Here is a 17,644-nt window from a genome sequence, read left to right on the forward strand (position 1 = left end):
GAAATATACCTATTACGGAGTATTCTATATCAAGTTTAGCAAATTTTAGCTTTCTCTGAGGTACATGTGACATAGAAAAGTTAATTTTTTTTTCCAAAATAACTCAACTAATGTTATTTATGTGAAACCACAAGTTTTTAATGGAGAAAAAAAAAATACCGAGAGTATGCCACAGTGTCTATATATTCATCTGAAGAGTACAAAGATGGAGTTCTGAGAAAAAAGGCTCTTAACACCATAGAAAATAAATGTGGTTCTTAAATTATGTTCAAAGGAAACAGTAAAAAATAGGTAATGTTTCATACACTGAAATAAACGTTAGAGGTAATAAATTATAAATACAGTAGTTCAAATATTGTTTCTTTTTTAGCATTAGTTTTTCTAAAGTTAAATTAAAAACATTTTCAATCTGTTATACTGCCCTTTCAATGAAATAGTGGAAATGGAGGCCTTCTTTACACTGGACCCTGACTATTTCAGTTTGATAACATTTTGGTTAATACATGAGCTCCAATCTATTGGGCTATTTTTCTATTTGGAAGAAATGAGATCGTGATCTATACCCTTTCCATGCAGTTCACCCCAACTTTCCTTACTTCCAGGTCTGGCTTCATGCTCGCAGAGGTTCTGTTAGATTCACGATCAAAATGATTAAGACCATAAATAACTCCCTTACGCCTGAAAAAAATTTTTTTCTTTAAATAAAATAAGGTGCTTTTAAGTTCAAATATTTCTTGCCCTAAACAAGACTGAAACATACTTAAACCTGAAATCTCCATGTCTTCACATACACATTTTAACAGGAAAAAAAAAAAAAAAAAATCAATTTGGGACCATTAATGTCCTTGAAGAGTTCAGATTGGCTCTAAATGGGGCTTTGCATCATTATCGTGCTCATGTTTGTACATGAAGGTTAAAAGAAAGAGGGCAACATCCAAGGATGACCAATAGGCAGTGTGCGATGTGACAGCTGACCAATAGCGGCTCTCCACAAGGCCTTCTCTGAGTTCAAAATCAATCCTGTGATCCAGTTCCACTAAAAAGAAAAGAAGTTAAACAAATGAATAAAGATTCTAATAAGATACGATCTACGTAGATCTACTAGAGAGTAAAAATGTAGGTAGCAGAAGTGATTCTCCTAATTGTCTTTTTTAAAAAACTAACTTTCTACCCTTACACCCTATAGGAAAAAACATTCAAAAGAGCCTCAATAGCTCAGGATTCTCTTTGGTGAAGTCTTTTCCTTTGTATGCTTAGGTCAATATGGTTCGTTGGGATTATACAGGAGACACATAAATTAATTTGCCTGCCATGTGGTATCACTAAGTATATTTAGAGTCAAAAGACAAGGCTTAAATCCTGGCTTTGTCATTTGTAATTGTTGTGCCTTATCTGTAAAACAGAGAAAACACCTCTCAAGGGCTGGGGCAGTGACACTGTGGGAGTGCAACAGATTACACCCAACTGCTCCTTAATCAGTGAGTTTCTGCGGGTGAAAATGGTCAATGGCCTCAAGGCTGGAGGTGCAAGCCCACCCAGGTGCATCTCAGAAGAAAGGCCTGGAGATCTGTCTGAGAAATCAGCCACTGGAAACCCCACAGAACAGATTTCTACCCTGACATCAGGGACTGCCATGAGCTGGAGGTGACGTGAAGACAACTGGCTTTGTATAGCAACTGGCTCTGTAGGGGTATGTTAGAAGATAACCATCCTTTTATAGTTACAGAATGTTTTCTTAAATTCCTCAAAGGCAGCCACAACTCACTGTAGGCTCTATTCCATTAGCAGTGCCAAGCATTGTGCTTGGAACATGCAAGTGCTCATTAAATGTCTGTTTAATTAAAGGAGAATCTACTGGGCAGCTGGGGAAGTTAAACTGGGAGAAAGAGTGGTGAATCGTGGAAGAAAAGACTTTGATTATAACACTGATGTCCTCAAACAATTCAGTGAATTCAACTATTTTTTCTAAAATTCAGAAAGCCCTTGCAATCTCTATTAGGAAAGATTACTTTAGCAAAATCAAAGCTATAAGAGAATCTCAATGGTTTTATTTAATAAATCCTTAGAGATAAATACTTAGAAACCAATCATTTGATCTTCAGGAAAGCCTTTTAAACTGTCAATGGGCTATATATAGAATTTTTGAAAGGTCCACCTTAAAAACAAAACTGAACAAAAACCCTGAAACCATTACCACTCAGACACTTTCAAGTCTGCTCTTTGTTCAGACTACCAAAGATGTTAAAAGTAAAAGCTGGCAAAATTAAGAAGGGAGTTGGGGAAAAGTTGGGTTTTGCTTCACACTGGGAATTTGGTAATCACACATGAGGCAATGATAATACACTCCAGGGAATGACAGCATGTTCAGCTACATGCTCGTTAAACAGATATTTTGTGAAAATGCCATTTGGTCATTTAAAAGTGCTTATACAGTTGTTATTTTTCTTTTCAGTTATGCCTTCTGAGAAGGAATATCCATGGATTTATTCATACATTTTCAGAGAAGGTTTACACTTAAGAGGTATAAATATCAATATATTAAGATAGGCTATTACCAAAATTTAACTGTATTTTTTTTCTCATTTAAATTACAATGAACTAATCCCTAACAGGTCAAAAAGCTTAAATCATGTGGCCCTGTGGGTAACGTCCTGTCTTTTATCTGCTGCATGCTGTACATCTGGGTTAACGATCTGCAGGTATATTCTGGCACAACTGACAGGAAGATGAAAAAGGAAGAGGACACTGGAACTCTCAAGCACGACGAAGAAGAGTCAAGATGAAGTTAGTTACAAAGGAAAAAAAGAAGTACCAGGAAGAAAAACAGAGGAGATGAGAAACATGCACTCATAGTGGTAAAGACCACCAAGCTATAGTTTCTAAGAGTTCACTTTCAAATGCCTCTGCATAATGTCCTTGTCCAACAATCTCGGGTTGAATTATTGCTTTAAAGCCAAAGAGAAAACGATTTTTTCCTGTTACAATAAGTGGTATTTAGCTCCACTTTGATTTTTATGTCCCTGAAATTTATTCTTAATATGTTAGTACTGTGATACAAAGCCTACCCTCATATACAAATAACTCACAATGTTAAAATTTAAATATTGTCCTATTATATTTTGTGCCTCTGTCATTCTTTAAACCTACAGGGACTTTAATGAATGATATTAACTAGACTGGCTCTCCCATTCCTTTCTATATGCAGGTAGTCCCCATGAAAATGCGAATTAGGTAACCAGCACACACCCGATAAACATGTTTTAGTGTTATCATCCTCCTTAAAAGTTTGCTCTAGGCAGTCTGGCTGCCAGTTTGGATGACCTTGCATTATGTTGGTTTTGCCGGTAGATAGATGGTACTGGGTGTGCCAATGTCCCATCTTCTCCCTCCCTTTCATGAACATCACAGAATTCCCAAAGGAGTGAGGTTCTACATGGGCTGTGTGTTCTCTATTGGCTGTGAGAGCTGCTCTTGGCTAAAAGAAGATCTAAACCTACAGGGAGATGCCTTGGACCTACTTCCTCATTATTACTATTTTGAGAGAATGGGTGACACCATATAGGCTGGTAGTTTTTTTTTTTTTCCTCTCTCAGTTAAGTTGGGTCAAAGAGAAAAGAGAATATAGAATCATCACTTTTTCTTCTCTCTTAAGTAGCTAAGTACTAGAATTACTCTATCCATTAAGAAAAGAATGAAGTTTGTGCACAGTTGAAGATAAATGAAAATGAGAAGATGATGACTGGCTTTTAATAATGACCAGGAATTTGTTTATGCTGTTTTAAAACATTATTATTTTTTTCTTTTTTGGACGGTGATGCATAGAAGCATATTGTTCCCATCTCCCAAAGTTGAATGTCCACAATCTATATGCTATGAGTGTAAATTCCTTTCCTCAGAGAATACTCCTGGGCACAAGCCTCAGGAACATGGACATGGCATTAAAGAATAATTAACACGTATAACAGAAAACAAGCATCTCTGTATTTTAATGTGTACTAATTGGTCAGGTTTTTGAATACAAAGAACATAATGGCAGTATTTTGACTTCCCTCTTGAAAAAAAATTTTTAAAAATATTTGTAAGTAATAATTATCGTCAATTGTACGATTTTTGGCTCCAAGTAGACATCAAGAAAAATACTTAAAAGTACTAGCAGAGGATACTCTGAATATGCTTCTAAACAATTAGTAAGAGTCACTCATAGTCAGAAAGATTATATTCAGAGGTCTTGGCAAGTTATACGTTGTTATTTTTGTGCTGCCTCAGAGCAACTATACATTTTATGTGGCTAACCAAAAAACCAAACTCACTGCCACTGAGTTGATTCTGACTCACAGTGACCCCCATCGGATTTCCGAGGCAGTAACTCTTTTATGGAAGTAGATTGCCCCATCTTCCTTCCGCGGACTGGCTGGTGGGTTTGAACTGCCACTACCAGAGTTCCTTTTATGTGGGTAAGTGTTTGATATTCAAGGAATATTTGTTTTATGAATTATCATAGTTCCAAATATATTTAAGAATATTCTCTTCCAACCAGGCTTTACTTTAAAAAAGATAACAACAAAAACTCTAAAATGAGTTTTACAATCAATTGTCAGAGCTGCCAAAAAACATTTTCAAACACCCAATTGCCCTGAAGACATTCAAAATGGCTAACATTTGACAAAAGATACGCTATGAGGGAAAATATGGGCTCTATAGCTAAACCTTCAGTACAAAAAAAATTCAAGAGATGGCCAGATTTGTCGGGCTCTCCACCACCTGCTTTCACAAACTCTGCCGATCTTATTCAGAACTACCCCCTTCTGAGGTGCAGGACCAGGCAGTGTTTCGTTCCATTGTACGCAGGGTCACGATGAGTCAGAGTCGACTGGACAGAACCTAACTACAACTCCCTTCCACTTCCCCTTGGTTCTTCTCAAGAAAATTAACTCAGGGGTCTCCACATACTACATGTGCCCCACCTCTATGCTTTTGCTCAGGCTGTTTCTTCTCCCTGCAATGTCTTTTTGTTTCTGCCTGTCCAAATTCCACTTCTTCCACACAGCCTTTTTGGATTTCTCCAGCGGCAAACAATTTCTCCCTCCTCAGAACTGAGTCCTTTATCTGTACGGCTCTTCAGTAGCTTATCACATTCTGTCATATGTTCTAATTATTTATGTAACAATAGAAAATACACCCTCTAGAAAATACTTATTTTACTACCAGTATTTAATATCTTTATGGGCAATATTAAAGTCAGTTTCATCTTGGTAGTCCTTTCTAGGGACTAGCATTCTATCTTGCTCATGGTAAACATTTAATAATTGTGGAACAAATGAAAAGAGGGGAAGAGAAAAGTAGAATTCATGTGCATATTACCACGTGAATCACTTTGGTGGAGTTATGATTAGAGGTCAAACTGCTTAGGTAGTTGGGATGCTTTGCCATGGTGAAGGTAAGGGCACTTGCTACTTGACTGCAGGACTAATGTATCAGTGGATACATTTTCCTTTTCCCTATTGAGAATGCAAACAGCACAAAATCAAATGATTTATTTATGGAAGTGACTGCTATTACATGGGCAGGGACCAGAGAGAGCAATGATATAAGGTCATTCCTGGAGGGGAATTCAGTGAGTTAGAGCAATACAAACTGTTGCTATGGAGCCAAAAACAAAAAAAACCCCAAAAAACAAAACACAGTCCAGCTTGTTTTACTAAACTATTGTTTTGGTATGTGCATGTCCAGTATTGTAAGAGAATTTTTTTGAAAATAGAAAAAAATTTATGAAAACTAACAATCAACTAAAGAAATTGGAAAATTAAGATGGTTAAAACATCCAAAGAAAAATCTATATCATGGTTTTTGTCAAAGCCAAAATTCAGTATTTAAGGGAAAAAAAAGGAAACAGAGAAGAGTGTGAAAAAAGGAATGAGAAGTTAGTGGTAAAAATAATTTTAAATTGCTAAGATTTATCCTTGGTGATACACTTAGCATTTACTTAGAATCTGCTGAAAATTAAGAGTGAAAATATATTTTGCATCCAATAATGCAATTCTAAAAAAACTGAATGTACCTTTGAGGTACATCAGTATTTGAATAATTGAGTTGGAATCAGGTATCAGCTGTGGCATACCTAAAATCCTAAGTAGTAATGATAATGCTACCTGAAATAACTAGGAATGATGAACGTCCTTCTGCTATGCAACCCTTTTATCTCTAAGTGTATTACATGAAAAGAATAGTGAACATTTTTGAAGACTTCAGGAAAAAAGAGAAGAAAGAAAATGGCCTAATACTCTTCTCCCCTCCTAAAGGTTTCTTGTGGGAGAGTATGGGACTATAACATATGTTTGCATATTAAGTGGGTAATCAATAATCAGGTTTCAGGATCACTACCATTAAAGATTAGAATATACATATAAAATAGTCTGTTATGGTTAACATCCAAGCTGATCACATAGAACAATTGATCCAATTTTTCAATGAGCAGAACTTTTAAGTAGGTCATTTTCATAGTAATCTGAATGCTATTCCTGACATATACCATACCGAGGCTATTATCTTTATTCTGCATTACATTTTCCGGAAAAAGAAGTTGTGGGAGATTAAAGAACGATTCCTGAAGTCTGAAATCTGTGAAAAAAAAAACACAAGACGCTGTAAAGGGCTGGCTGATGGTTAAAAATGGCCTTCAATGATGCAGTGGCCAAAAGTTAGAACAATACTCCCAAGTAAGCTGATTAAACCTAGTATACATAAAGATGCCCAACCTTTGGTTTTTATGAAGAGCTCTTTCATGGAAAATGTAAGCATCATTAACTTTGAAATATAATGTATAATCTGTAAACATCCAGACATTCCTAAAATTTATAATCATTTATGTTCTAACGTAGAGGCCAAACAACACTAAAAGGAATAGATCTTTTCTTTTCATAATATGTTACAAACACAGGAGGGCACAAAAAATGATTAAAACCACAGAAAACAACTTTGCTAAACTTTTCAAAAGAAATGAAGAACACCATATAAGCTTCAATTCAATGACAATAAAGTAGGTTTCAACTGACAACACTTACTCTTCAAAGAAAGAAACCCTGATTGATCATGAAAATTCAGTCTCGGTCCATCTTACCCTCAAGTATCGAGAGAATCAAAGTTGTAGCTTCAGAAAAAGTGAAGAACTGAAGCAATCAGTGTGAGTACAAGGGAGAAAGACAAGAAAGGAAACCAAAGTTACTTAATCACAACGACCAAATTCTAGAAAGAAGATTTAAGAAAGAGAGTTCTTGTGATCTGCCTGATACAGCCAAAACAGCAATTATGACATAAGATATTTACTTAAATCAGAATTACATAGAAGGGCATACTATTGAAGCAAGTCAAAGAATTAGTAAGGCAAGTTGAGGGATTTGATTTAAAAGGCAGAATTGGACTGGAGTAGTAGTCTAATTTTAATAGTTACGTCTACATCTAAAGTCAGATATATGTAACTAAGACAGGATTAGCTCATATTTAGTTCAATATACAGCTGACAAGGAATTTACTGATGGTAAATTCAGGAAAAAATGTATATGGAAGAATGACAGAGAATGTACTTTGTTAAACTATAAAAATATAATGATGTAATATAGCCAAGTGCCATTATAGACTAGTGTAATCAAAGAAGAAACTGGAGGTTTCTGTATTATTATTTTGAAATTACTACGGTAAATAGCCAAAATTAGCTGTTTTTCCCCCTCATATCACGTAGATTTTATATAACGTCTTCTCCATCCTTTTTGCGGGGCTCCACTCCTAGTCTGCTCTCCTTACTACTTCATTTACCCCAACGTTTATCAGCAACACTGTTATACATCCACATCATTTAAAGGAATTCCAACTTTTACTGATTGTCTTACAAAATTCTTTGAAACTAATCTTCCCCAGAAGTTTAGAGTTTTCTTTTGACTTCTGCATGTCACAACAAAATTTTCACAATCATATTTTCATGGTAAGTAGAAATGAAAGCTTAGGTCAGTGATCCCATAGGAACTAAAATGGGATTTTTTTTTTTAAACATTATATCAAAGTCTAAAGAGAAATTTTCTACACAGTGTTCAAAATATTTAAAATAATAATTTTAGTACTGAATCTGACATATAAAGGATTATGTTAAAAATGCTTTTGGCCCAAACAGGAATTCCAACCCAACCAATGATTCATGCTAGAGTGAGGATGACTGTGGAGGAAAGATCCAGCCTCTAAGACTATCATACCTGAACTATTCTAACTTACTTCCTTTTAAAGCAAGTTTAATGGATGGTAGTGGATGCTGGCCATTTTCAAACTTAGAGTAGTTGGCACAGTAAGAAAACAAAGACAGAAGTATCTGAAATTTGTTCTAAAAATTTTTAGAGAATGAGCTAAGTTTCCCTCTTGCTATAGTTACAGAAAGTTAGTGCCTAGCTTCAGAATCTGTATTTCCTTATTATAAGTCAATGGAAAAACAGAACTTTGTTTATTAATCTTATCTTACTGGGCACTTAGTAATAATGGTTAAGTTTAGATCCTTGACAGTAAATATACATATATACATATACGTGTGTGTGTGAGCGTGCACACACACACACACACACACAAAGTGTATTAGTGATTCACAACTATTCCAGATTTTAAACTTTGAAAGTCTACTTGAAAAAGGTCTATTTTAATGCTAAGTTCAATGTAACTACAAAGACTTCAAATCCTATCCATTCAATGATAAACATTACTTGAGTAATGACTTAAGGTAGTGGGGATAAGTTTGAAAGCCATACAGTGAATTAAAAAAAAAAAAGTGTAAGCTTTCAAGGTCTTACAGTTAGGCTGGATGAAGGAAACTGTGGAATTAGGAGTACAATGGCTTTGGCAGAAGCCAGAAAGATTTTTTTAAAAGCCTAAGGACTAGATATAGCATAGATTTCAAGCAACTGTAGCTATAAGAATTTTTAAGACTGAGAAGACCATACTTTTTAAAAAAAGCTACTTTGTAAAAATGAGATGGGTGCTTATGCAAAAGAGATTTGCTTTATTAACACCCCTGTGCTACAAGGTCCTGATTATTAACGTTCGTAACTATTAATTCACTAAGGCAGAGAGTCAAACTGAATTTCCCTAGAAATTATTCTTAAAAATGTAAACAGACTTTTTTTTTTTTTTTTTAAAGGTTAATATATGCTTTAGATTTTGGAGGTGACTGCTAGGATTAAGATCTCAACTCTATCTGACCTCCTCAAGTTTTAGAAAGATAAAGTATAAACTTAAGGAAAGAACAGGGTAAACTAACATGCAGAATCAAGAAAGCCAGAGCTGCTGTGTGGAAGGGTCTGGGTTGCCACTGTGGTGGTAGGAGGTGAGGCAACTGGCTTCTTCTCGTCTTCCATTGAGTCTTTTGATGTCTCAGATGGCTGTGTAGATGAACGTCCAAATCTCGAGAACAACATTCCTCCAAGTCCCTTTCCAATGCTAGCAGCCCCTGTATTTAACAAAATAGGAGAGTCATTCTGTTGAATTACACCACATACTAAGCTAAAAAGCACCACCCATAATTACAGCCAACTGGCAGAGGGACTAAGCTCTAGTCATGTTTTTCCAGGGTGGGAACATAAACCTTAAGAAAAAGACAGTTTGTATTGTAAGTTTCTAAACAGAAAATGGTGTCAAACAGAATGAAAGTTGTACAAACTCTAGGGATATAGTTTATAAAGAAAGGAATAAAGCTTCTGTATTATTCAAGTGATCACTATTTATTAAAATACTTAGCAAGACTAAAATCTTTAACAAAGGAACCATGCCACTGACATAGGCATGTATTTATTACATGGAAGTTAAGTGGACATGTTACAAAAAGCCATCATTATTGATCTATATGACAAAGTGAAATAGCAAATAAATCCACCTTATAAAGCCAATTTACAGTGCCATCTTGTGGCATTTTATATTAAAGCAACTCGTAACCAAAAGCAATGGACAAACTTAAGCAGCACATAACTGAGATCCAGTGATACACCAAACATTGTGCTAGTAATGAGGTTCATTCAGAAGAAAGCAAACATCCCTGCTGCCCTCAGGAAGCACACAGTTTCAGAGATTTTTGAGAACATCAGAGAACTCACTTGGGGGTGGTGGTGTGGCCTCAGAACTCAAGTACTTGCCTATCTTACAGATGAGGAAGTAGAACATTAAACTAACACATGGTTTTCCCAAGATCTCAAAATAAGCAGTAGCCAAGATTAAAATGAGGACTTGACTCTGAGACCAATGCTTTTTCTTGTCCATCCAGCTATCTCATATTCTGAAACTACAGGATCTGATCTAATCAGAGTGCTAAGGCTTTCAGCCTTCAAATATCTACAGTGAGAGGGCAGCTGACTCTAGGCACACGGGTTATCCATTAGAAGTCAGAGTATTCCAAAGTCTCCAGAATTTAATGTCTGTACAAAAAGTGCCTATATTCAAAGACAAAGGATATTAAGAGAAATTACCTAATATGCTCGCTTTCCCTATATTTGTTATAGATTCCCCGTAGTGTCGGCGGGACAAGACTGGTGAAGTCACTGGGCTGGGTATGCTTGGAACACCTTCATTCTCTGAAACTGAGGTAGGTTCTTTTGCTGGGTTGAGAAAACTTGGCTTCATATACTCATATGGCAGAGGATTTGAAGTATTATACCAGTGGATCTGGACAGGTGAAATGTTACTGTAGTGTTTCAGTATTAATGGTTCTAACCTATAAGCCTTGATAAAAAAAAAAAAAAAAAATCAAAGAAACACAACATTAACGCACAATGCTTGGATATTAGTAAACTGTTCTTATTCTATTGCATACTAAACAGACCTGAGAGGAGGAATTGATGAAATGGGTATTTCAAACATAAATTCCTATTTGTTTACTGTTAGCAATATGTGGTTAACCTAATTACATATTCTTAATGATGATATTAAAAGAAAAAAGAAGTCTGGGATAATGTTGTATACCATCAATTCTGACTTACCGCACCCCTTTACAGTATACAGCAACCCCAGAGTAGCACCGCCCCATAGGAATTCCTAGGCTGAAATCTTTATGGCAACAGATGGCCAGACCTTTTCTCCCATGAGCGGCTAGTGGGCTCACATCTCTGACCTTTCAGTTAACAGCTGAGTGCTTTAACCAATGTGCCACCCAAGCATCCTTCTAGGATAATCCCAAAAACCAAACGTACTCCATTGCTGTCAGGTAGTTTCAGACTCAGAATGACCCTATCGGACAAAGCAGAACTGCCTTATTACGATTCCAAGGTTATAATCCTTGGAAGAAGATGCCACATCTTTCTTCCTTGGAGGAGCCAGTGGGTTTGAACTGCCAATCATTTGGTTAGAAGCCAAGCACAAACTGTCTGTGCCACCCAGGGATATTAAGAGCTCTAATTAAACTCTATTCAGTCCATGAAGAATTTTCAAGTAGCACAAATTAGAGTCTGAGACAAGACAATTTGCCTAATGTGAAGCAGGGATGATGTAGAAGAAAAAAGGCAAGGGACTTGGTTGGTGTCAGAATTTGTTAGTTCATATTCTAGTTCTATTACTTATTTAACTACATGATGCTTATCAGGTTACAAGGTTTCACAGTCTTATTTTCCTGATCTATAGAAGGAGCTCTGGTAGCATAATGTGTAAGGCACTTGACTGCTAACCAGAAGGCTGGCGGTTCAAACCCACCAGCCACTCCTCGGAAGGAAGGTTGGGCAATCCTACTTCCATACTGATACTGCCTCGGAAACCCAAGGAGGGGTCGCTATGAGTCGGGGCCGACTCGACGGCAAATAACAACAACAACAACATAGAAGGAGGATAAGACTTTCTACTTTATAGTAATACTGGGAAGAACAGTTAACATCTGTAAAAACTGCTTATCAAACTTCTGATGCAAAATATTAAAAAAAAGCAACTATAAAATGGATGGGAATAATTTATAATAATAAAAAAAAATGATTTGAGAACCCTCTTGATATATATATAGCAAAGTTTAAGATATGGAAAGGACAGAGAATTCACGACAAGTTCAGAGTGCACTCATGTCCCTCTTCAAGTTGTAAGGATGAGGAAAATGAAATGTGTTCTGACGAAATGCTTACACTACAGCTGGATTACTGTCATGTATATTTTATTTAATCTTAACTCTATGAGGTAAAATATTGCCATCTGTATCATATAGATAAAAAAGTCTCAGAAATGACTTGACTAAGATCATGCAGTCAGTCTATGAATCTAATATTGCATTCCCAGTTGAGGCTATTTGTAAAATACAGCAATTTTTATTCTTTAAAAATGGGAAATTTGCTAAAATTCTAGTGCTTGTTCAATGTTGTATTTACTTGGTACTAGCTAAAGATCCCTTAAAGTCTTTACACAATTACAGAAAATTATTTTTCATAGAATGAACACTGTTTAAATTACTTTTAGTACTTAGTTATATCTAAACTATTCCAAAAAGGATTCAAGAAAACACTTCTCTTGTCTGACAATCCCATGTTCGGGTTACCTAGTGCTACTCTGACAAGAATATATATCACAAATGGGAGGGCTTGAACAAACAGGAGTTTATTCTCTTACAGTTCGGGAGGCTAGAAGTCCAACTTCAAAGTGCCAGGCTCTAGGGGCTGTGTGAAAGTCCCTTGACCTTGGGCTTCAGCTCTGCCTCTTGCTCCCGGCCACTGAAGCTAGAGGCATCTCTTCACTCAGGCAGCTACTGGCTGCTGAAGCTAACAAGCCCAAGGCCGGCAAATGAAATGGTACAGTCCTGATGTTACCAAAACACACAATAGGCCACTGATTCAAGTCCACTGAAAGTCCCAGGATTGGCAGAGCATGGTAGGCTGCTGAACAATGACTTGGCTACATGCAGGGTTCAACTGTGCCATCAGCTAGAGACCATTCCAAAGCTGTTTCTTAAATACCGGAAGCAGACCACATACCCAAAGGCAGCTCTCAGCTGCTCACAGTAGATTCCACCATGGAGTTGATTACCAGTCTCATTATTGGGAATACTCATCCAGCTGCCCAGCCACTCAGCCAGGCCCAACCAAGTTGACATACAACTTTGACTACCACAATTCCACCCCTTGTCAACTTGGCACCTGTATGGATCTTCAATGGGTGGCTTCTGTATAGATCTCCTTCACTGCGTGGCTCCTGTCTCCTAGTTCCCAAGTGGTAACCTCACCTCCTTGGCCTGGTGGGCCCTGTTCCTCTCCTCTTGGGCATGGTAGCCCCGCCTCCTCACTCTTGGGCAGCGGCTATAACTCCATCCCACTAGCTCACATGAACGAGCAGCCCCACACTCCAGAACCAAGTTAGTGAAGGTCTGGCTTTTTGAAACATAGGGGGCTGTGGTGGTTCCATCCCCCAAATCCATGGTCCTACCCTTGAGGCTGCAGCAGCTCTGCTTGCTGTTCCCTTGGTCTCTCCGCTTATGCGGATTAATGCCGAAGGCAACCCACGCCACAGGAAATCTTCTTGCCCCAAAAGCACTCAGCTTTCTTACACCATGGGCCAGCCAACCTGCTACTCCACTTCATGCCGATCTCTTCTACCAATTAATGCCCAAAGGCAACCCAATCTGCTGGGAAGCCACCTACCCAATAGCATCCAGCTTTCTCCTCCATGGGCTAATAAGGCTGTCACTGTCTCATGCCAGTTCTCTCAGCTGTGCTCCTGCTGTTCCTCATGCCGGTCCTTGGCTCTGCTCTTGCCGTCTCTCATGCCATATGCTGGGGTCTCTCTGTCAGGGTCTTGGGTCAAGGACGTACTCCACTCCTGTTTCCACATTTTAGGTATCTGTCAGAGCAGCACCCCACTCTCTGGGTACCATATTCTGTTCTGGTTACTGAGTGCCACTCTGACAAGAATATATACCACAAATGGGATGGCTTGAACAAACAGGAGTTTTTTCTCTTACAGCTCAGGAGGCTAGAACTCCGAGTTCAAAGTACCAGGCTCTAGGGGCTGTGTGAAAGCCCCTCAACCTTGGGTTTCAGCTGTGCCTCCTGCTCCCGGCCCACTGAAGCTAGATGTATCTCTTCTCTCAGGCAGTTACTGGCTGCTGAGGCTAACAAGCCCAAATAAAATGGCACAATTCTGATGTTATCAAACCACACAGCAGGCCATTGATTCAAGTCCATTGAAAGTCCCAGGATCAGCAGAGCATGGCAGTCTGCTGGAACAGCGACACGGATAAATGCAGGGTTCAAGCATGCCATAAACTAGAGACCATTCCCAAAGCTGTTTCTTATTATACAGGAAGCAGACCACATACTGAAAGGCAGCTACTCAGCTGCTCACAGTAGATCCCACCATGGAACTGATTACCAGTCTCATCATGGGGAATACTACATCCAGCTGCCCAGACACTGAGCCAGACCCAACCAAGTTGACATACAACTTTGACGTACTACTTGGCATTAAACTATTTGCCTGGATGCAAAATCTTTGGAGTGTTCACATTATATTAAAAGAAAACAAAAAACAACTGTACAAACACAATGGTGGTGTTAGGTGAGTCTGAATCTGTTCTGACTCATAGAAACCTGTGTACAACAGAACACGACAGTGCCTAGTCCTGTGCCATCCTCACAATCGTTGCTGTGCTTGAGCCCATAGTTACAGCCACTGTGTCATTCCATCTCATTGAGGGTCTTCCCCTCTTTCACTGACCCCCTACTTTACCCAGCATGATATCCTTCTCCAAGGACTGGTCCCCTCTGACAACAAGACCAAAGTATGAGAGACAATGTCTGGCCATTCTTGCGTCTAAGGAACATTCCAGCTGTACTTCTTCTAAGACAGATTTGTTTGTTCTTCTAGCAGTCCATGGTACATTGAATATTGTTCACCAATACCACAATTCAAATGGATCAATTCTTCTGTGGTCTTCTCTATTAATGATCTAGCTCTCACATGCATATGAAGCTATTAATAATACTATGGCTTGGGTCAGGCGCACCAGTCTTCAAAGTGACATCTTCGCTCTTAAACACTTTAACAAGGTCTTTTACAGCAGATTTCCCCAATGCAATATGCCCTCTGATTTCCTGACTGCTGCTTCCATGGGCATTGACTGTGGATTCAAGTAAAATGAAATCCTTGACAACTTCGATCCGTTTATCACGATGTTGCTTATTGGTCCAGTTGTGAAGATTTCTGTTTTCTGTTGAGGGGTTATCTCCACTGAAGCTGCAGTCTTTGATCTTCAGCAGCAAGAGCACCAAGTCTTCTTCACTTTCAGCAAGGAAGGCTCTGTCATCTGCACATCACAGGTGGTTAATCCAATTCTGATGCCATTCTTCTTCATATAGTCAGTTTCTCACGATTTGCTTAGCATATAGATTGAGTAGTATGGTAAAATGATACAACTCTGACGTGCACCTTTCCTGGTTTTAAACTATGCAGTATCCCCTTGTTCTGTTCGAATGACTGCCTCTTGGTCTATGTACAGGTTCCTCGTGAGTATAATGAAGTGTTCTGGAATTCCCATCCTTTGCAATATATCCATGATTTGATTCACACAATCTAATGCTTCTACATAGTCAATAAAACTCAGGTAAACATCTTTCTGGTATTCTCTGCTTTCAGCCAAGATCCATCTGACATCAGCAGTGGTATCTGTCATCCCATTCCTCTTCTGAACCTACCCTGAATCTCTGGCAGTTCCCTGTTGATGTATTGCTGCAGTAGTTTTGGAATTATCTTCAGCAAAATTTTACTTGGGTGTGGTATTAATGATATTGTTCAGTAATTTCTGCATTATGTTGGATCGCATTTGTTTCAAATGGTAACAAATATAGTTCTCTTCTAGTTGGTTGGCCAGGTAGCTGCCATCCAAATTTCTTGGCATAAACAAGTCAGCTGTATCCATTTGCTGAAATATCTCAACGGATATTCAGTCAATTCCTGGAGCTTGTTTTTCACCAATTCCTTCAGTATAGCTTGGACTTCTTCAACACCATTGGTTCTTGATCATATGCTATTCTCCTGAAATGGTTTAATGTTGACCAATTCTTTTGGGGTACAGTGAGTGACTTCTTTTCATGCTTCTTGCATTGTTTGATATTTTGCCCATAGCATCCTTTAATATCACAACTTGAGGCTTGAACTTTTTCTTCCGTCATTTCAGCTTGAGAAATGCTGAGTGTGTTCTTCCTCTTTGATCTTCCAACTCCAGGTCTTTGCAAAATTCACTGTAATGCTTTGCCTTCTCAAGCTGCCCTTTGAAATCCTGTGTTCAGGTCTTCTACTTCATTGTTTCTTCCATTCACTTTAGCTATTCTGTTCAAAAGCAAGTTTCAGAGTTTTTTCTGACATCCATTTTTTTTTTTTTTAATTTCCTGTCTTTTAAATGACCTTTTGATTTTTTCAGTATGATGTCCCTGCCTTTGTCTCATCTTCAGTCAATGGTATTATTAACTGTATCAAATCAATTCAGATGGTCTCTAAATTCAGGTAGGATATACTCAAGATCATATTTTGGTTCTCATGGACTTGTTTTACTTTCCTGTAGCTTCAAGTTAAAATTGCATATGAGCAATTGCTGGTCTGTTTCACAGTCTGCCTGGCCCTGTTTTGATGATGATACTGAACTTCTCCATTTTCTCTTCCCACAGATATAGTCAATTTGATTCCTATGTATTCCATCTTCAGAGGTTCATGTTTATAGTCACCATTTATGTTGTTTACAAAAGGTATTTGCAATGAATAAGTCATTGGTTGTGCAAAATTCTATCAGGCAATCTCTGGTGTCATTTATATCATCAAGGCCTTATTTTCCAAGTACCGATTTTTCTTCTTTGCTTCCAACTTTCGCATTCCAATCACCAGTAATAATCAATACATCTTGATTGCATGTTTGGTCAATTTCAGACTCCAGAACTTGGTAAAAAATCACCAATTTCTTCATCTTTGGCTTTAGTAGCTGGTGTGTAAATTTGAGTAAAAGTCATATTAACTGGTCTTCCTTGTAGATGTATGGACATTACCCTATCACTGATAGCACTGTACTTCTGGACAGATCTTGAATCGTTCTTTTTGACAATGAATGTGATGTCATTGTTCCCTGTCACTCCTGCTGTAGTAGACCATAAGGCTGTCCAATTCAAAATGGTTAATACCAGTCCATTCAGCTCACTAATGCTTAGGATATATGCACTCCCATTTCATTTTTGGCAACTTCCAATTTTCCTAGATTAATACTCTTTACATTCTATGGTCCGATTATTAATGGTTATTTGTAGCTGTTTCTTCTCATTTTGAGTTATGCCACATCAGTAAATGAAGGTCCCCAAAGCTCTACTCCACTCACATGATTGAAGTCGACTCTTCTTTGAGGAGACAGCTCTTCCCCAGTCACATTTTGAGTGCCTTCCAACCCGAGGGGCTCATCTTCTAGCACCACACCAAACAGTGTTTCCCTGCTATTCATAATGTTTTCAGTGGCCAATTTTTGAGATGTGGACCTGGCCACATCCTTCCTAGTCTTAGTCTAGAAGCTCGACTGAAACCTGTCTACCATGGGAGACCCTGCTGGTATTTCAAATACCAGTGGCACAGTTTCCAGCATCACAGCAATACACAAACCACCACAGATAAGAAATTGACAGAGGGGTGG

The 17,644-nt window shown here is 38.1% G+C and overlaps 1 protein-coding gene across 1 annotated transcript in view; it reads right to left on the reverse strand.

Annotated features, from left to right (window-relative positions):
- Positions 1 to 854: 854 nt before the first annotated feature.
- The window catches only part of DDHD1 (DDHD domain containing 1), a 96,690-nt gene continuing 79,900 nt past the window's right edge, over positions 855 to 17,644 (reverse strand). The window contains exons 12-15 of the mRNA XM_042781984.1: positions 10,488 to 10,740; positions 9,290 to 9,478; positions 6,535 to 6,618; positions 855 to 1,036 (exon numbers count right to left, since the gene is read on the reverse strand). Coding sequence (XP_042637918.1) covers positions 855 to 1,036; positions 6,535 to 6,618; positions 9,290 to 9,478; positions 10,488 to 10,740 — 708 coding nt within the window. The remainder of the gene's footprint in view (positions 1,037 to 6,534; positions 6,619 to 9,289; positions 9,479 to 10,487; positions 10,741 to 17,644) is intronic.

Source organism: Orycteropus afer, unplaced genomic scaffold, assembly GCF_000298275.1.
Source record: "Orycteropus afer afer isolate SDZICR_OR568_19922 unplaced genomic scaffold, OryAfe1.0 scaffold00214, whole genome shotgun sequence".
Classification (NCBI taxonomy): domain Eukaryota; kingdom Metazoa; phylum Chordata; class Mammalia; order Tubulidentata; family Orycteropodidae; genus Orycteropus; species Orycteropus afer.